This window comes from Peromyscus maniculatus, chromosome 21 (genome assembly GCF_049852395.1).
Source record: "Peromyscus maniculatus bairdii isolate BWxNUB_F1_BW_parent chromosome 21, HU_Pman_BW_mat_3.1, whole genome shotgun sequence".
Lineage (NCBI taxonomy): Eukaryota > Metazoa > Chordata > Mammalia > Rodentia > Cricetidae > Peromyscus > Peromyscus maniculatus.
Window position 1 is genome coordinate 38,759,312 of NC_134872.1, and position 20,829 is coordinate 38,780,140.

At 39.1% G+C, this 20,829-nt stretch overlaps 1 protein-coding gene across 20 annotated transcripts in view; it reads left to right on the top strand.

Moving 5' to 3' along the window:
* Tsga10 (testis specific 10) overlaps nt 1-20,829 on the top strand; it is a 111,417-nt gene that overhangs the window by 47,185 nt on the left and 43,403 nt on the right. For all 20 annotated transcript variants that reach the window (XM_076557457.1, XM_076557454.1, XM_076557461.1 and 17 more), the window contains one exon: nt 19,871-19,986. In XM_076557457.1, coding sequence (XP_076413572.1) covers nt 19,871-19,986 — 116 coding nt within the window. The remainder of the gene's footprint in view (nt 1-19,870; nt 19,987-20,829) is intronic.

A 20,829-nucleotide genomic window follows, 5' to 3' on the forward strand; every position in this document is an offset into this window, starting at 1 on the left:
GGTGAGGGCTGTTTCAGTTCTGTTTGGTTTCCTTTTTCTCCAAGGAGAGAATATGAATGAGAGCATCTGTCTTGACTCTAGTGCAGTATATGAGGACACTCATGGACTAGCCCCAGAGCCCAGGTCTAGAGCATCACTGTGCTTGGGCGCTTTCGCTCCAGGAATGGATTCACGGATGTTTGCTGCAGCAATGGTAGTGATCTTTGTGGGGTGGCTGGGGGACCTGGTGTAGACGTCAGACATGTGGAGTGACAGTGACTCTAGAACTCAGGGCATCAGCTAGCTCACTTTGGTGGTATACAAGATGTCTGGGCTGGGGGTTTGTGGAGCAGTGGTAGAGCTGTAGCACACAGTGTAGGCATGTGCACAGCACATGGTGACAGGCCCAGGGCAGTGTTAGCCTGTGCAAGTGCTGTTTCTAGTGCCAGAGCTGCAAGCATGCCCAGATCACTTACGGCTCTGTGATTTGGAGCACATGTGGATTTTGGAGGAGTGGTCACAGTCCAAGAGCAGCAGCACAACAGTGGCTCCTTTTCGAGGGTAAGGCCAAAGCAGCTTCTCCCCAGTTAGCTGGCCTGTGGTGGGATTGATGGTGGTTACCTTCATGGGGAAAGTTGCCAGTGTCTCATGCAGAGTAGGTCACAGGGCACCAAGGTAGCAGCCACCAGAAGGCCAATACTTGTTCTTGTTACCTCCAGATGTCCTAGGCATGCTGTTCTTCCCCAGAAACCCTTCCAAACAGTCACTTTCGTGTGTGTGTGTGTGTGTGTGTGTGTGTGTGTGTGTGTGTGTCTGTTAGAAAGATGAAGAAGGTTGGGATCTTCTCTGCCATGTTGCCTTTGTTTTTGTTTTTGTTTTGTTTTCTGCCTCCTTCTGAATTCTGGGATCATAGACCTAGGCCATCACCCTGACCTGCCATGTTGTTAAAAGTAAATTTTTTTTTTATTTTGAGAATGAAACTCTATACTGGTTACCTTAGTTTGCTTTCTATTGCTGTAATAAACACCATGACCAAAAGTGACTTGGAAAAGAAAGGGTCTATTTGGCTTACATATCCTGGGTCACAGTCTATTGAGGGAACTAAAGTCAGGGACTTAAGCAGAGTACATGGGAAAAGCTGTTTACTGGTTTGTTCCTTGTGACCCATTCAGTTTTCTTTCTTATACATCCCATAACCACTTGGCTAGGAATGGCACCACCTACAGTGGTGTGGGTCCTCCCACATCAGTTATTTATCAAGAAAATGGCATGTAGATTTGCCTACAGGCCAATCTTATGGAGGCATTTTTTACAATGAGGATTCCCTCTTCTGAGCTAGGCGGTGGTGGTGCATGCCTTTAAATCCAAGCACTTGGGAGGCAGAGGCAGGCGGATCTTTGTGAGTTCAAGGCCAGCCTGGTCTACAGAGTGAGTTCCAGGACAACTGGGGCTACATAGAGGAACCCTGTCTTGAAAAAACAGAACAAAACAAAAATTCTCTCTTCCAAGCTATGTCTAGGTTTGTATCAAGTTAACAAAACCCAACGAACACACTGGTTTTCAGAGGGGCTCTGTCTTACTTTCACTCTAGTAGTGTTCAAGAGGTTCAATATTTATGTATTCATGCCAACATCTGTTATTGTGTCATGTTTGATGGTCATTCTCAGGGGTGTGAGACATCACATTGTGGTTTGGATTTATATTTCCTTAATGAGTAATGATAATGAGCATCATTTCTTTGTATCTTGATTATTTGTATGGCTTCTGGAGAATTATCTTATTAAGTCCATTGCCTTCCTTCTCTTTATTGACATTTATTCATTGCACATAATATTAGTTTCATAAGGGTATTTGTTTGAATATACATAATATACTTTAACTATGTTCCTTCCCCCACATACGACCCTACTTTTCCTTTTCCTCCCTCTGCTCAGTAGCCCCCAATGTTCCTCTAGAAAGTTGTGCTTCTACTTTTATGTCATGTATACAGACAAATATAAAATCCAGGGGCTACAGATGACAGAGAATATGGTATTTGTCTTCCTGGGTCTAACAATTCACTTAATGTAATGACCCCCAGTTGATTCTATTTTTCTATAGATAACATAGTTTCATTCTTTTTTATGAATGCATAAAATTCCATTGTGTATATATACCATATTTTCTTTATCCATTCCTCTGTTGATGGGTGCTTGGTTGGCTCTATACTTTTTCCCATAACTATTGTGAATAGTGCTGCAATAAACATCAATAACAAGTATCTCTGTGATATGTTGACTTTGAGTCTTTTTGTTAAATACACAAAAATTGTGTAACTGGAGAATGTGGTAGACTTATCTTTAATTTCCTTTGAGAAACTTCTACTACTGATTTCCATGATGGCTAGACTAATTTTTGTTTCTGTTAGCTATGTATAGGGATTCCTTTTTCTTATGTGACTGTGTTGGACTGTTGACTGGTTTCATCTTGTGTAGCTTGAGCAGGCAACCACAGCTGTTGGTTGAGTTCATGAGTGCAACACCCTGCCATGTCCTAAAGACACTATTTCTTAGAAGTCCTTCTCAACCTCTGGCTCTTAATAGTTTTTCTGCCTTGTGTTCTGTGATGTTCCATGAGACTTGAGGAAGAGGCATGATATCAATGTTCTTGTTAGATCTGAGCATTTACAGTAACTAAGCCTCTCTTTGATTTTATGGCGGCTCACAGTTGTGTTTGCCTTGAGTCTCAGAAGAGACTTTGGCCTTTTGCAGTGTTGATACTGTTAAAAATTATGGTGACTTGAAATTGGACAGAATGAATTAGCATTATGAGATGTTCATGAGCATGAAGGTGCTGAAGGCAGAATGGTTAGCATGCTTTAACACTTGATTTGAGTGTTTGTGGAACCTTCAGGAATTGGGGCCTCACTGTAGGAAGTAGATTGCTATTGGAGTAAGACTTGAGGGTTATAACCTGGTCTCTGAATGGAGTTGTCTTGTTTTCACTGGTGCCATGAAACTGAAGCAGTTGGTGGAGATCATCTCTTGTCCCCAGTTGGTTTCCTGTCCCATTCTCCTCTAAGAATGGAGTGGGCAGTGAAGAGTACAAACAGGAAGTATTTAATGCTAATTTGGGATTAACAACCTTAAGCAGTATAAAACATAGGATGGAAACAAAGCAGGTTTAACCCTTAATAACAGTAGGTGCTGGCAGAAAGTCATTACAGCTCTAGGTCTCCAGAGCAGCTTCTAAAGCTTCAAGTGGGAAGTTTGGAGCCACTGGCCTTGGAGGTTGGAAGCAACTTACGGAACAAGTTTCCCTTGGCACCCAGGTGAGTTCAGAGTCTTGGAGGCAGAGGCAGGTACAATGGCCCTTCAACTGGTCAAGTCCCAGGGGCTGGCTTGAGCAAGCTTTGTGGTAGAGACCTCTGGTTGCAGGGAGCCTCCAATGAGTCTGTCTACAGCAAGTCTTGAAGGAAGGCAGTCTGTTCCTTTTCCTTGGTTGTTTCCTGTAGTCCAAGAGCATCCAAATTTAAGACATACCTCCTGGGCTCAGATTGGCTGAATATGAGTATGCAAATAAGGTAGAATATGATCAATCAAGGGAGAACTTTCAAATCTGGGGGCTGAGGAAGAACCTTGAGAATGCCAAAAGTTGCTAAAAGTTTACAGTTAGGTCATCAGGTCTCCCTCTGAAGAGTTAGGAAACTTGTTAAAAAGAAAGAAAGAAAGGTTTCCTTGGTTGCCACAAAGCAGTCTTTACAGGCAGCCAGCTTGCCCCCCCCCCCCACTTTGGTTCTCAATTTAGTTCTGCCGAGGGAATTTTTACTGGGGTTTTTGTTTATTTTGGGCTAAGAAATACCTTTAAAATGTTAAATACCTTTAACAACAGAGAAATGTGAATTAAAACTATTTTGAGGTTTCATCTTAGTTCAGTCAGAATGGGTAACATCAAGAAAACAACTGACAACAAATGCTGATGGATGTGCAGGGAAAGGGCGAACTCTGTTCACTGTTGGCGGACTGCATGTTGATGCAGCCATGAAATCAGTGTGCAGAATTCTCAAACAGCTAAAATAGATCAGCTGTATGACTGATAAAACATATCAGCTATATGTATATATATATGGAATTCTGTTCAGCTATGAAGAAAAATGACATGAACTTTGTGGGTAAATTGATGGAACTAGAAAATAAACTGAGTGAAATAACCCAGACCCAGAAAGACAGGCCATATATATCGCTTATTTTTGAATCTTAGCTCTGAATCTTTAGATTTGAGGATATACCCTGAAGTAACTGCAGAAGTCAGGAAAATAAAAAAGGCCCATTTGGGGAAGGGGAAAGGAATTCCTGATAGGGATATAGTAGGACACAGCTATGAAAGGGAAAAACAATGGGGGACTTAAATAGGGAGGGAGGATATTACAGAAAAAGAAGGAGAAAGAACCCTAAAGATGTTTTTAAGAGACATAAGGAAATAATATTTTATAAGCTTACTTAAAAAATATGTATCGTGTGTGTGTGTGTGTGTGTGTGTGTGTGTGTGTGTGTGTGTGTGTGTGTGTTTAAATGAAGTCATACCATATGAGGTGACAATATTCCCCCAAGAGCCATAGACTCTTAATAACCCCAGTGCCAGGCAAGAGAAACCTTTTGAGTTACACATATTAGTCCTTAATGTATCTGATGTTTTAAAATGTAACATATTCATTATGCTTGCTTAATGTTTTAATTCTTTGTTTATGACTAATAATAAGAAAGTTACATTTTGTCAAAACTTTTAAAGACCATGGAAATTTTTTTTATTGATTATTAAGATTTCTCTTCATGAAATTTTTGGGGGGTTTGGTTTTGGTATTAGTATTTCAAAACATAGTTTCTTTGTGCAACAGCCTAGCTGTTCTGGAACTCACCTTGTAGACCAGGCTGGCCTCAAACTCACAGAGATTCACCTGCCTCTGCCTCCTGAGTGCTGGGATTAAAGGCATGTGCCACCATGCCCAGCAACCTTGTTATGCCATCACTTTGTGGTCCTATATCGCACTTTTAAAAATGTCTTATTTTTGCAACATAATGATGTTCAGAGTTGTCCGTGTCACTGCTTATGTAAGTGATTTAATCTTTTTTTGGTTGTTAAGTACTTCCCTGTGGAATTCAAACTACATATGTTCATTTTGCTGATGAATGTTTAGGTTTATTACTTTTTTAACTTTAAGGAATAAGGCAGATATAAATTTTTGTGTAATCTTTTGTTTCTATATTTATCTTATTTTGTTTTATGTATGTGGGTATTTTGCCAGCATGCATGTCTGTGCATCCTATTTGTGCAGTGACAGTGGAGGCCAGACAAAGGCATCAGAGCCTCTGGAATTAAACTTAGAGACAGTTGCTAGCTGCCATGTCGGGTGCTGAACCAGTTGAATCTGACTCCTCTGTATGAGCATCAAGTACTCTTAATCTGAGCTCTATAGTCAGAAGTTTTCCTGTGTCTGGCCTGGCCAGTGGTCAGGACAAATCTCTCCCACTTGTGTCCCCCAAGTAAACACACAGAGGCTTATATTAATTATAAATGCTTGGCCATTATTAGCTCAGGCTTCTTGCTCTTATAACTAAACTCAGCCCATTTCTATTAATCTGTATATCGCCACGTGTTCCATGGCTTTACCTGTGTGCCATTACATGCTGCTCCCTGGATGGTGGGATGGCATCTCCCCTGCCTCTCTTTTCTCCTTTCACTGTCTCCCTTGGATTTTCCCACCTGGCTCCATCCTGCCCTGCCACAGGCCAATTCTCTCTCAGCTTCAGTTGAGAATTCTCTTGGACTATTTAAGTCCTTGTTACCCTCTAAGGTTTTGAACCAATTACTCAGTTTATCATTTTTTACCCCAACAATAGTCCGTAGAGGGGAAATGTCTCTGAATAATCTTTGAAAGTCATTAAGAGCCCGTAATTGATCCCTCCTAATTTGCACCTTTTGGGTCTAATTTTTTGTAGACTTATTTTATATCCTAAATAATTAATAGAATCTCCTCTTTGTATCTTTTAGGAGCAATTTGTAATCTTCAACAAGGCAAAATTTTCTTTACTTATTCAAACATTCTTTCTAAAGTATCTGCATTTGAATCAGCTAGTAAAATATTAATGTAATTATAAATTATAGATTTAGGAAATTGTTTACATATTACTTCCAATGGCTGTCATACAAAATATTGGCACAGGAATGGGCTATTTAACATTCCCTGTGGGAGAACCCCTGATTGATATCTCTTAACCAGCTGAGAATTATTATAAGTAAGCACTGTGAAGGCAAATCTTTCTCTGTTTTTTTTCTTGTAAGGGTATTGAGAAGAAACAGTCTTTTAAATCAATAACTTTAAGAGGCCATCCTTTAGGTAACAGAGTAGGCAAAGGAATCCCAGATTGTAGAGAGCCCCTTGGCTGAATTACCTTGTTAATTGCTCTTAGGTCTGTTACTTTTCTCCATTTGCGAGATTTCTTTTTAATAACAAATACAGGAGAATTCCAAGGGCTGGTTGACTCTTAATATGCTGAGAATTTAACTGCTCTTGTACCAGCTCTTCTGAAGCCTGCAGTTTCTCTGTTGTTAAAGGCCATTGCTGAACCCGTACAGGCTTGTCTGTTAACCATTTTAAAGGTAGAGTTGTTGGTGTCTTTGAAAGATCAGCAACTGTTATGCTCTGTTCTTGTACAATCTGGATGGCCAGTGACTGTTCTTTATAATGCCTCCTAATATTTCTCCCAGAAACATGCGTTAGTTTATGGTTTGTTTCTGAGGTTGGAGGAATGTTAATCTAGGTACTCCATTTTGTAATAGATCACGGCCTCATAAATTTATTTGAGCCATCTTGCACTCTGTTTCACCTATGATAATGTTCCAATCACTAACAGCTGAACATTTACCTCCTGACGAGTCCAATTTGGATGCTAAGATTCTGGTGCAATTATTGTGACATCCACACCTGTATCTACAAGACCCTCCATGAGAATGCCATTTTTTTTGTATTTTTTTTTTTTTTTTTTTTTTTTTTGGTTTTTTCGAGACAGGGTTTCTCTGCGTAGCTTTGTGCCTTTCCTGGAGCTCACTTGGTAGCCCAGGCTGGCCTCGAACTCACAAAGATCCGCCTGGCTCTGCCTCCCGAGTGCTGGGATTAAAGGCGTGCGCCACCACGCCCGGCTTTTTTTGTATTTTTAATTTTGGTCTTTGTTCATTTATAGAAGTTTGCCAAAAAATTCACATTATGGTTACTCCTGAATTTCTTGTTCTCTCTGCTATAGCTGTTCTATTACCCCGAGCAGTATGGTTTATTACAATAGGCATTTGACTATTTAGTTGCTTTGAGAAGGGGTTTCTTCAGCCAGGCGGTGGTGGCGCACGCCTTTAATCCCAGCACTCAGGAGGCAGAGCCAGGTGGATCTCTGTGAGTTCGAGGCCAGCCTGGGCTACCAAGTGAGTCCCAGGTAAGTCGCAAAGCTACACAGAGAAACCCTGTCTCGAAAAACAAAACAAAAAAAAAAAAAAAAAAAAAAAAAAGAGAAGGGGTTTCTTCTATGATGGCAGGAAAGGATTGAACTGAATTTGCCGTGGGTGCCTCAGGGAGTTTCCCTATGATAAAGGCAAAAGATTACCTTGTCTGTCCCTTGTTGATCTACATTTGTTAGTCCAATGTTTACCTTTACCACACTTTCTGCATAATCCAGAATTCTGTTTGGATTACTTCCTGTTGTCATTGTTCCTTGAAGAAACATTGTTTCTAGGAATACCCTGTTTACATTCCCTTTTTAGGTGGCCTTGTTTACTGCAATTAAAGCATCTGATGTTATTATTTTTCTTTAAACCCCTTAAAATAACCTTTCCTATCCACATATTATCGTGGTCATGAGATTCAATATTAATTGTGTCCCTGACCCAGTCCTCCAAGGGTGCTTGCTGATCTTGCCTTTATGGGCATCAAATGTAAGACGAATTGCTAAACAATCTTACTAATAAAAAAAAAAAACTGGAGCCAGATATTGGGGTTAAAAAACTGAGATATCAGAAAAGCAGAAAGAAGCCAGCCACGTTCTTACCACTTGGAGATCCTCCGCCAGAGACCTACTTCCTGTATACCCATGCCTATATCCTTTTTGTTCTGCCATCTCATTTCCTCTTTCTGCCCAGATATATCACTTCCTCTTCTGCCCAGCTTTGTCATTTCCTGTCTGTCTGTATAGATCTCCAGACATTTATGGTTATTGCTGGGATTAACGGTATGTACCTCTACACCTGGTTCTGTGCCCTGTGTGGCCTCGAACTCACAGATCCTCCTCTGATCCTCAGATAAACTTTATTAGGGTACACAGATAAAATATCACCACAGAGCTCCCTCTCCAGCCCTTGTACATGTTGTTGTTTTATAGCCATATTTTTTTCTTTTGGGCCAATAGTGGAATTTTTGGGTTGTGTGATAAGTATGTCTTTAACTTGACAGGAAATGACCAAATAGTTTTCTGCAGTGCTCTTTGATTCAATAATGTAACTAATAATTTATGATGCTTGTCTTCTTATGGCTCGCAAAGAGAATTAAGCCCTTTACCACTAAGGTAACTATTAGAGGTAGTAAGCTAGCATCTTCTGAGTATAGATTCCTTTAAATCTAATAAGGTTCTAGTTTGTACTATGCTTGAGACATATCACTCTTGTAATTTTACCTAATTCTTAATTTTCTTCTAGAACCCTACTTGAGAGGGTTGTATGAGTGTTTTATTATTGTTGTTCTGCTTCCTTGTTATCTTAGGGTTTCTATTGCTATGAAGAGACATCATGACCATGGCACCTCCTATAAAGAAAACAGTCAGGGTGGCTTGCTTACAGTTTCAGAGGTTCAGTCCATTATCATCATGATGGGGAACATGGTGGCATGCAGGCAGATGTGGTGCTAGAGCTGAGAGTTCTACATCTTGCAGACAACAGGAAGTCAACTGATAGTCACAATGAGGGAAGTTTGAGCAAAAGAGGCCTCAAAGCCCACCCCCACAGTGACACACTTCCTCCAACAAGGCCACTTTTAATAGTACTTTTTCTTTCAAACTACCACACTTGTCAACATTTACTATTGTCAGTCTCTGACTTCCTAGTGATGTTTAGTACCTTTTTGTGCCATATCTGTAGCATCTTTGTGGAATGTCTACTTATTTCCTTTGTAGATATTTTATTTGGTTATTTAACTTTATAATTAATTAATACATGGCCCAAGAAATTAGAATTTCTCATACAATTGAAAACTAGATAGAACTATCTGTAAGGAAAAAGTTAGCTGGTTCCTTTTGAGTTAGGCTACTTGAGAGTAGAAAGATTTCAATATCAAAATCTATTTTAAGCCAGGCAGTGGTGGCGCACGCCTTTAATCCCAGCACTCGGGAGGCAGAGACAGGCGGATCTCTGTGAGTTCGAGGCCAGCCTGGTCTACCAAGTGAGTTCCAGGAAAGGCGCAAAGCTACACAAAGAAACCCTGTCTCGAAAAAAACAAACAAACAAACAAAAATCTATTTTAGAACTCTGGGTAGACCATATGATAACTGTGTCAAATGGAGGAACCTTCTTGTCTGATTTCTTACCACAAATACCTCGTAGTATACTTTTCAGTATTACTTTACAAATCTATCACATGGGTCTGAATATGTGCTGCTTTGTAAAGGAAGCATACTCTCCTATGCACTGAAGCTCATCTTCAATTTAAAACTTTAGACTAATTCTTAAGTAACATGCCATCAATTTCAGTCTCTTCTAGTAATTGTTTCTGGCATTTTAAAAAATATTGATGAGCCAGGTGGTGGTGGCACATGTCTTTAATCCTAGCACTTGGGAGGCAGAGGCAAGTGGATCTCTGTGAGTTCGAGGCCAGCCTGGACTACAGAGTGAGTTCCAGTATAGGCTCCAAAGCTACACAGAGAAACCCTGTCTCGAAAAACTAAAAAAACAAAACAAGTACAAAAACAAATAAACAAACAAACAAAAACCTGAATGATTAGTAGAAACTATTAAAAATAATTACATATTATAGGTTGGCTATTAGTTCCCTGTTATTCTAGAATTTTCTGTTTTCCTAGTTGGATTTCTCTGGAGATACCACCTGTATGTAAGTATAAAAAAAGCATCAATTCAGTGGGTTTGAGTGAAGTTCTCTTAGAATTGAGTAAAAATATTTGCATCTGAGCAGTAATGGAAAATACTTCTGAACTAAATACTAAATGATTTTGAAAATAAGACTATATAAAGAAAATAAGGAAAACCCATGAAGTAGAAAGTTTAAAGTTCTAGAAACTGTCAGAAATATCTACATAAACAATGAATTAAAAAATGCTTTTCCTTTGATTAATTTCTCTAAGTCTCACAAAATATTAAATTGATGTTTACATATGTTCACTTGTATACCTATACTAACTGGTTTAATTAATTGATTATTTGAGACAGGGTCTCACTACATACCCCTGGCTGCTCTAGGATGAAGAAATCTGCCTGCCATTGCCTCTCAGGTGTTGAAATTAAAGGCATATCTTACCTGAACTATCCCTGCATCCCTGGAATGAAGCCAATTTGATTATAGTATATGATTGCTGTTCAGGCAGACCAGTCTCTTGTTTTCAGACAAAACTCAAAATTAAGTCCCTTGCTGGAGAGATAAGGCTGTGGAAGCCAAATACACCAATGGAGCTTCAAAATTCTCAGCTTTACCGCAGTGATAGATGGCTCTAGAGATTGATCCACTTTCTGACCTCAGGCTGGAGACTGTCAGATTCCACAGTTATCCTCCTATAGGCTCAGCTCCTAGCCACAGAGTTAAAGCTACTAACCACCCCTCCCCCGATACTATTCACTGCCCCAGCTGACCTCCTGCTGTCTGAAATATTTGATAGATCAACAATCCCAGCTCTTCCCTCTCCATGACTACCCCCATAGGCCTACCCCTCCACATGACTGCCTCCTCTGGTTGTCTTCACTATGAGGCTGTAGCAAGTTGCCCTCAAGTTCTTTGATTTGTGATCGCTCCTTGTAGGACCCTCAAAGTCAGGAGGTTCTGTGATCCACTTAAGGCCATTAAGCTTGTGCAGCAAGTGCTTTTATCTGCTGAGCCAGCTAGCTATCTAAGTATGCACATTTTCTTCATCACTGGGCAGTTGTTTTCCACCTCTTGGTAGCTGTACATAAACCGGGTGTGTGGATATATCTGAGATCCTTTCAGTCTTCTGGAAAGGCCTTGGTATTGAAGTCTTCTGTCCAGGTGCACATAGATGAGGGTTTTTAAAAATTATATTTGACATTGATTATGATGATTGGTTTGTGTGTGTGTGTGTGTGTGTGTGTGTGTCTGTACATGTGTGTACATGTGCCACAGTGTATGTTTAGAGGTCAAATATAGGTCATGAGCCTAGGTGGTAAGTGCCTTTATCTACTGAGCAATTTTGCCAGTTCAGTAGTTGTTTTTCATATGCAAATATGAGCAGATGAGAAAACAACATATTACGTAGCTTAGCCAAATATCTTGGGGGGATTTTTTTCTGGAGTATTTTCTGACACTTGAATCATAAGATTCTGGAATAGTTAGATTTATTTTTGAGAGTATCTCATGTACTTGCTGTGTAGCAGAGGATGATCTTGAACTCCTGATGCTCCTGCCTATAGACTCCCAAGGGCTGGTCTTATAGTTTACTACCTCCATATCTTTAAGTGCCTACGTCAAAGTTTGGTTTAGTTATTAGTGGTTTATTAAATTGACTATTTTGATAACTACATATAGTTTCCTGTTTTCTACTCCTTTTCTTATGTAGGTCCCAAGTGATAGTTTTAAAAAGAAAATACATGGTTGTAGTATAGCTTTAATAATTCCAGGATAGCTGATGCACATAGTAATGTTCTACATATGCTTAAGTGTGGGAAATGCACACCTTTTTCTTTTTATAACATCTATTTTGTCAGATTTTCACCTTTGTGTTTCTTGGTGAAGTAAATGAAACTTTTCAGAACTTTAAAATATATTTGTTTTATGCTTATGTGTTTTGCCTGCATGTATGTATGTGCACATCTGGTGCCTGTAGATGTCAGAAGAGGGTATCAGATCTCTGAATGTAACTCTCTAGAAATGGAGTTACAGATGGTTGTGTACTACCGTATGGGTGCTGGGAACCAAACCTAGGTCCTCTGAAAGATCAACAAGTGCTTTTAACCACTGAGTCATACGTCATAGTTAGGGTTTCTTTTTTTTTTTTTTTTTTTTTTTTTGGTTTTTCGAGACAGGGTTTCTCTGTGTAGCTTTGCGCCTTTCCTGGAGCTCACTTGGTAGCCCAGGCTGGCCTCGAACTCACAGAGATCCGCCTGGCTCTGCCTCCCGAGTGCTGGGATTAAAGGCGTGCGCCACCACCGCCCGGCCATAGTTAGGGTTTCTATTGCTGTGATGAAACACCATAACCAAACAAGTTGGGGAGGAAAGGATTTATTTGGCTTACACTTCCACATTGTAGTCCATCATTGAAGAAAAGTCAGGAAAAGAACTCAACAGGGCAGGAATCTGGGGGCAGGAGCTGATGTAGAGACCATGGAGGGGTGCTGCTTACTAGCTTGCTCAGCTTGCTTTCTTATAGAACACAGGACCACCACCCTAGGGGTGGCCTTATCCACAATGGACTGAAAACTCCCACATCAATTGTTAATCAAGAAAGTGTCCTACGGGCTTACCTGCAGCCGATCTTGTGGAAGCATTTTCTCAACTGAAGCTTCTTTCTCTCAGATGACTCTAGTTTGTGTCAAGTTAACATAAAATTAGCCAGAACACCATCTCTCCAGCCAAACTTTATAAAGAATTTGCAGAACTTTATAAAGTTATCTGCTTTCTGCTCCCAAAGATTCTTATTTAATAATTTACTTGTGTGGCCTAGATCTCAGAATTTATTATATTATCTTAAAATAAAATTTGTAAGTAGTTGCAAAATTTCCAGGTGGTGGTGGCACATGACTTTAATCCCAGCACTTGGGAGGCAGAGGCGGGTGGATCTCTGTGAGTCTGAGGCCAGCCTGGTTTACAAAGTGAGTTTCAGAACAGCTAAGGCTACACAGAGAAACCCTGTCTCAAAAATAAAAAACAAAACACAATTTGCAAAAATATAGAAAAGGCCATTTATCCTTTGTTCATTTTTAAAGCAATATCCCATTTTACATAATTACACTACAGTGTCAAAATCAGAAAATCTACATTGGCACAGTTGTGTATAGTTCTATGTCATTGTATAATATAAATAGTTGATGTCAGTCACTATATTTGAGATAAGGAATTATTACATTCCTACAAAGTTCCTCTCTATGGTACTTCTTTGTAGTCACACCTCACTTCCTTGCCTCCAAATACCTTACATCTGGCACTCATTAGTCTATTTTATAATAATAAATTTTTTTTTTTTTTTTTTTTTTGGTTTTTCCGAGACAGGGTTTCTCTGTGTAGCTTTGCGCCTTTCCTGGAACTCACTTGGTAGCCCAGGCTGGCCTTGAACTCACAGAGATCCGCCTGCCTCTGCCTCCCGAGTGCTGGGATTAAAGGCGTGCGCCACCACCGCCCGGCCTATAATAATAAATTTATAAGCTAAATAAATTTTTGAAATGGAATAAATTTATACCATCTCAAGAATGGTATCAATCTAATCATATGGATACAGTTTCTGAGACAAATTTAAAAATTCAGAATACTGTGTAAACCCATCTAAAAGACTTTATTGGGACACATATGTGCTGTTCAGAGAGACTCTGGGTGGTTCTGTCTCTGTTGTGTTGTGGCCTGCATAGGCTTTCAGAGCCTTGGGAGAACCTGGGACACCAGAAAGTGGAAATAGAGTTACTGACCTTTGAAGCTATGGTTGTGAACTTCATCCTGGGGTGTGTGCTTTTCTGGATTTTTCCCAGAAGATCCTCTATAGAAATATGATGTGGGAACCCTTCTAGAGCATGGCCTCTGTAGGAAAAAAATGTGAAGACCAGAATATTGAAGATGGCTACAGAAGTCCCAGGTGATGTGTAAGAAGTCAAGTGGTAGAAGAAACCTTATGAAGTATATCCTCTATGATACAAAAATGGGTAACCAGAACATTGAAGATGGCTACCAAAGTCCCAGCAGAAGTCAAGTAGTAGAGATACTGTGAACGTAAGTGAAGAAACCATCTGTGAAGACTAGATTGTGTTTTGAACAAGAAAACTTCTGCATGTGAAATCATACCCCCAGCCTCACCCTGTGTGTGTGTGTGTGTGTGTGTGTGTGTGTGTGTGTGTGTGTGCACGTGCGTGTGCGCCCTCATTTGTCATTCATTCCCTTCAGAACTCATGCAACAAAGAATATGATTACAAGGAAAATGGAGCAAAATGCTATGATGGCAAATCTTGGTTGTCAACTTGAGACGCCTGGGAAGAGTGTCTCACCTCAATTGAATTACTTTCATTGGTCTGTGAGCATGTCTGTGGGGCATTGTCAGGATTGCTGGTTGGTAAGGGAGGGCTCAGCCCATAGTGGGTGGCACTATCTCTGACAGGTTAGCCTGGGTTATATAGAAAAGCTTGCTGACTAGACCACAAGAAGCAAGCCAGTAGACAAGTGTTCTCCTGGTTTCTGCTTAAAGTTCCTCCTTTGAATTCTTGCCCTGACTTCCCTTAATGATGGATTGTAACCTGGAAATAAAGCCAATTAAACCTTTTCCGCCCCAAGTTGCTTTTGGTCCTGATGTTTAGTATAGCAACAAAACCGAACTAGAATTCTGGAAAACTAACTTACTTCCAGTGCTTCCAGAAGCAAAGAAAAAGTACACACTGGAGATACTGTGTAAAGGTAAGCCATGTGATGAAGTCTTCAGTTTTCTCAATTCTCTTAGAAGTCATACAAGGGCCCATGCTGGGGAGAATCCTTATGAATATAAGCCATATAGGGAAGACTTTAGCCACTCAAGTACTCTTCAGTTCCATGAAAGTGCTCACACTGGAATGAAACCTCCATGTAAGCATGTAAGTGGGAGAAATTTCAGTTATTCAATTTTCTATCAAAAACATGCATGAATGTACATGGCAGAGAAACTTCATGAATGAAAAAACAAAAATAAAACAAGCAAACAAAAAACCCAACCCACCATTAATAACAAAAACTGCAGGAAAACCTTCCAGTGTTCTATTTCTTTCAGATACACAAAAGAATTCTCAAAGAAGAGAAACATACATATAAGCACTGTGGGGATAGCCTTCAATCATTCTAGTACTATTTAAATGCACACAAAAAAAGCTCACATTGAAGAGAAACCATATGTGTGTAGGAAAGCCTCAAGGACTTCAGTTATCTTGGAATAAGAGGACTCATACCTACAGCATGTGGGACAGCTACACAGTCTCGACAATTCTAGCACACACAAGAATGGAATGGAAAGGACTTGTTTCCATTCAGATTATATGGAAGCCTCAAATAATGTTAGTTTAGCTGAGATACGATAGTACAGTATGGAGAGAATGTTCTTGAAAACATGAAGTCTTAATTAGCACACATGTAAAAATACAGTGGATCAAAATTTTGTGAATGCAAAATATCACAAATGTTTATAGATTATTAGTGATTATGTTGACTTAGTAAATTAGTGGTTGTAGATTCTCCTCCAATAACCATGACTTCACTAGCACTGGTAGTTATTCAGATTTCTAGCACCAGACATGGCCTCCCTCTTGTTGAGTGGGTCTTAAGTTCAATTAGAGAGTTGATGGTTACCACCAAATTCTGTGTGCCACTCCTGGACCCTTAGGATTATTGTGCCATAGTAGTTGCGGTTCATATGCATCATAGATGGGTCGGACTATTGGTTGCTTCCCTCCTTTGGAAGCTTGCTTGATGCCTTCTGGTACCATGAAAGCTAGGAGGGACATTTTGTTTGCTTTCAGTTTGGTGCTATAAAAGTAAAGGCAGAACATACACATTTACTGTAATTATGGATATAGTTCGACCTCTTATTTTTATTTCTTCCCTCTGTTTTCATTTCTTCTGAATAAGTTACTTGACATCTTAAAAATTTCATTTTGGTGTGTGTGTGTGTGTGTGTGTGTGTGTGTGTGTGTGTGTGTGTGTGTGTGTGGTGTGTGTATACGCTTTTTTTTACTGTTTGTATATCATTTTCAGTGATTTCTCTAGGTATTACTTGTCACATTTAATACTTTGAATAAAGTGTAGAAATCTGGCTCCCTGTGAATCCTTTTTTTTCTTGAAAATTTCATAGATGTATATAATACATATTAATCTTATCCAATCCCCACTCCCTTCTGCTAACTCTTCTGTTCCCTCCTCATTACATCTCCCTTAAGTTTCAAGTCCTCCACATATATAGATAAAGGTATAGGTATAGGTATAGGTATAGGTATAGGTATAGGTATAGATATCCACTAAACCAAGAGCTGTCTATTTGCACATGGCTATGGGGTTATCCACTGAGAGCATGGACATCCTGCTCATGGCTACCCTTTGAAAAAGAGTGCCTCTCCCTCTCATAACAGCAAGCATCTGCTAGTAGATTTTTGGCTAGGAGTAAGGCCTTGGGAGTTCCTCTCACCTCCATGTTGGAATTTCTAACTAGCTTGGTCTTGTGCAGGTAACCCTAGTTGTTGAGTTCATGTGTTCAACACTTATATCCTGAGGATAGCATTTTTCAGTACTCCTCTTCACCCTCTGACTCATACATTCTTGCCTTCTCCTTTATGATGTTCCCTGAGCACTCAAAGTCACTTATTTTCAGCACTTTGAACAGATATTGAGTCTTTTCATAACCACTACCTACTGTGGTAAGAAGTTTCTCTACTCAAGGTTGAGAACAGTGCAAATCTATGGATACAAACAAATATTTAGAAGGAAGTTTGACAACATGACCATTTAGAATACTTTCCTAGCCATGGGTTTTGACTATGTTTATAGTTCCAAACATGAAATTGCCTTCTGTGAAGCAGATCTCAAATCCAATCGAGACAACAGTTGGTTACCCCACTAAACAGCCTTGCCACTACTGTGCCATTGTGTACATCTTGCCTCGTAGGTCCCATTTGTAGCATGTAGAGTCCAGGATTGGGTAAGACCATTGATGTCATTTCTCCTCCAGAAGCCTGTGTAGGTCCTTTCAGCACTGTGAAAGTTAACCAGCAGGGAGACGAGTTGACTCCTCTGTGTCCTGCAAAGTACTTGGTGTCTTGAACAGTCGAGTCTTACTGCCTAGTTATGGTGGGCAACTGAAAGTGGTGGCAATAGCCTGTATTGTTTTGGGTGTCTTTGGGTATCCCATGCCTAACACAGACTTTTCATTTAATAACCTATGTTTTCTGGAACATGTCTGTTCATACAGGATACCTCTGTTCAAGTTTCTTTTTTTGTTGTTGTTGTGATATTCTTTTTAAAAAATTAAGATTCTTTTATGTTTATGAGTGTTTTGGCTGCATGTATGCATATATACCACATGTGTGTCTGGTTCCCATGGAACTCAAAAGAAGGCATCAGATTAATGGAACTGGAATTATGGATTCATTTGAACCATTTCTGGATTCTGTGAACTGAACTTGAGTCCTATGCAAGAGCAACAAGTGTCTCTACCTCTATGGCCCCTGTTGTTATTCTTAATTAGCTCACATTGCAGTGGGATTTCATAATTGTCCTTCACTAGTTTGAGTTCATCTACCCTGTCCCTCCTTCCAATCCTTTGAAGTTCTTTTACTTTTACCCACTTACAATTGCCATAGTAGATGCCTATTAGTGCTTCCTTAGTCTAAGATTTCGTCTTTGATTAGCCATCATTCCTTTGAGTATTGCCTTTATTCTTACCCTTTGATTTTGATTAGGTAAATAACAGACCTTCTCACTTCCATCTTATGCTGCTTCCTCTTTCGGTTTCCACCTCCTTATCTGTGCTCTTGATAAAGATGATTTCTTTTCTGATCTGTTTGTTCCATTTTGCTAGTTCTCTCTTTAGTTTTATCTTAACTTGTACATTGAGTTTTGTTGTTTTTAAATATTAATATTATAATATTAATTTAATTTTGTGATTATATTTTTAAAGCTGTTGTTTTTCTTTTGATTTTATGTTTTATTTTATGTCTGCATTTAAATATATCTGTTTTAAAGCTTCTGTTCAATAGTGCTGTACTCGGAAATTTGGGGGTATCTCATTTAGTTTTTATACTTTTAACCTCTTATTAAATTAGTATTGCTTTTAATATAATTTGTGATTTGAAATGGGGGATCATTTTCAAAGGGACTGTTCCTGAGATTTAGTTCTCGCCTGGGTTGAGAGTGTTGTCTCCAGAAAAGTTTTGCCAGTATCACACGTTTATGTGTCCATCCTGGAATCAACTTTTGACTTTTATTTTCTTTTAATAATACTAAGAATTCCACAAGGAAGAATTCCATGAGCCTTTTAACAACTGACAATTTCTCTAGGCTGACCTTCCAACAGTGGCTCAGTGGCCTTAGGTGGGCTATTTTAGTCTATTCTTCATGATAAAGACGAGGCATCCTTTTCTTTTTTAAGCTACTGAGACAGACACAACATGACTAGTGTAAGTCTCAAGGCTTTGATTATATACTAGGAGACATTCCTTACAAATTATTGCACATTTTGTCTTACATTTAAAGTGGCTTTACCAGGTGATAGTGGTGTACACCTTTTATCTCAACACTCGAGAGGTAGAAGCAGGTGGATCTCTTAGTTTGAGGCCAGCCTGGTCTACAAGAGTGAGTTCTAATACAGCCCAGACTACACTGAGAAACCCTGCCTTGTAAAAACAAAATAAATAAATAAATAAATAAATAAATAAATAAATAAATAAATAAATAGTGACTTCACACATTATGTTCAGTATGCCTAAGTGTGATTTTGGTGAAAGGACTGTCGTATTTCTAGAAATGGAAGTCTGTGTACTTACTTGTGGACTGTGAACTTCCTGAGGGCATGAACAGTGCAACTTAATTCACCATTGCTTCCTCAGCACCTAGTGCTCATACATACCAAACAATAAATGCTTGTGGAGTGAAGAAAATGCTGTTCACTAGAGATTTAATTGTAAAAGTGAAAACTGGAATAAACTTAAAAGTCTAATAACAAGGAATCGGTGTATCTGCTTAAAAGTAAGTGATTATTACTCATGTAATAATTTTTTAGCCAGAAAATCATGATCTAGAGAGCTGCATTATAAGATTTAAAGATACTAAATATTAAGTATTGGTAAAATGCGATTCAGTTTAACTTTAAAGCATGATAATTCTAAAATGTGCATTGCACAATAAAACAAGCCTGAGTGAGTGAGTGAGTGAGTGAGTGAGAGAGAGAGAGAGAGAGAGAGAGAGAGAGAGAGAGAGAGAGAGAGGAGAGAATGGATGGATGGATGAATGAATGAATGAATGAATGAATGAATGAATGAATGAATGAATATGTGTGAAGGTCAACACTGGGAGTGTTCTGTTGCTCTGCATCAATTTTGAGATCCAGTCTTTCTCTTTCTGAATCTTGGGTTCGCTGATTGGGTAGGCTGTCTGACCAGTGAGCTCCAGGAATCTGCCTTTCCCTGCCCTCTCCAGCCCCAGTTCTGGGATAAAAAACACACGCGGGGCTCTGGGCCAGCCTTTTACTTGGGTACTGGGGATCTGAACTCAGGTCCTCATGTGTGCATTGTAGGCATTTTCCCAACTCAGCTAGCTGTCTGTCTAGCCCTACTCCTTATTTTGTAAACTTTCTACAGTGCGGTTTTTAGAATAATGGCAATATTAAAAGGGAAAACACATTAGTGTCCTTAAAAGCTTTTAGATTTAAATATACTAAAAGTTGACAAAACATAAAAATTCCAGAATTAGTTTTTATTATTAAAATATTTTCAGACTTTTATATGAAAACACAGAAAAAGATCTTTCTGATACTCAGCGACACCTTGCTAAGAAAAAATATGAACTACAGCTTACTCAGGAGAAAATTATGTGCTTGGATGAAAAAATTGGTAAGTTTTTTTCTGTTATTGCCTTTTATTTTCCTTAAGTCTGGTAGAAAAATACAGTTTTCTTTCCTTTAGTTATAATATATATAAATTTAGGAAGAGGCCATTAGCCTTAAGTTTATGAATATGATTAATGGGAAATGCATTTTTATTTGACTGCAACATTTTTAAGCTTAGATTTAGAACCCCAAATACTTAGTTACGACTTGAATTTGTCAGTGAAGAGATAAAGCAGCAGCCCCCTTTTCTTTATTATAATTACTTGTAATCTGGTACTATTTATATAATATGGCAGCTTACTCAGAGTTATTGAAAGGAATTGTAATGTGTATGTATTTCCACTTTGGGTAGAAAACATTCACACATTTAGTTATATCTATAATAGTGTCTGAGTTTACAAAAAAGTTCACTTTGGCTGGGCGGTGGTGGCGCACGCCTTTAATCCCAGCACTCGGGAGGCAGAGTCAGGCGGATCTCTGTGAGTTCGAGGCCAGCCTGGACTACCAAGTGAGTCCCAGGAAAGGCACAAAGCTACACAGAGAAACCCTGTCTCAAAAAGTCAAAAAAAAAAAAAAAAAGTTCACTTTGATAAAAAATTTCCATTTATGTTGATGTGAACATATCTCATTCTTCTTCAAAGCAACAGACAAATTTTTGTTAGGATTATGGAAGACTAAAGATAAGGAAATTTTTTAGTATTTGTAATTCTCAGGAAAAATAGTCTTTTCCAGAGAATAGCACACTAATTGGTTATCCAGTACTACAGCCCTGAAAACATATATACAAGTAACACTATATGGTCTGAGCCGGTTGTATTTAAATATTTATACACATGCATGTATGTAA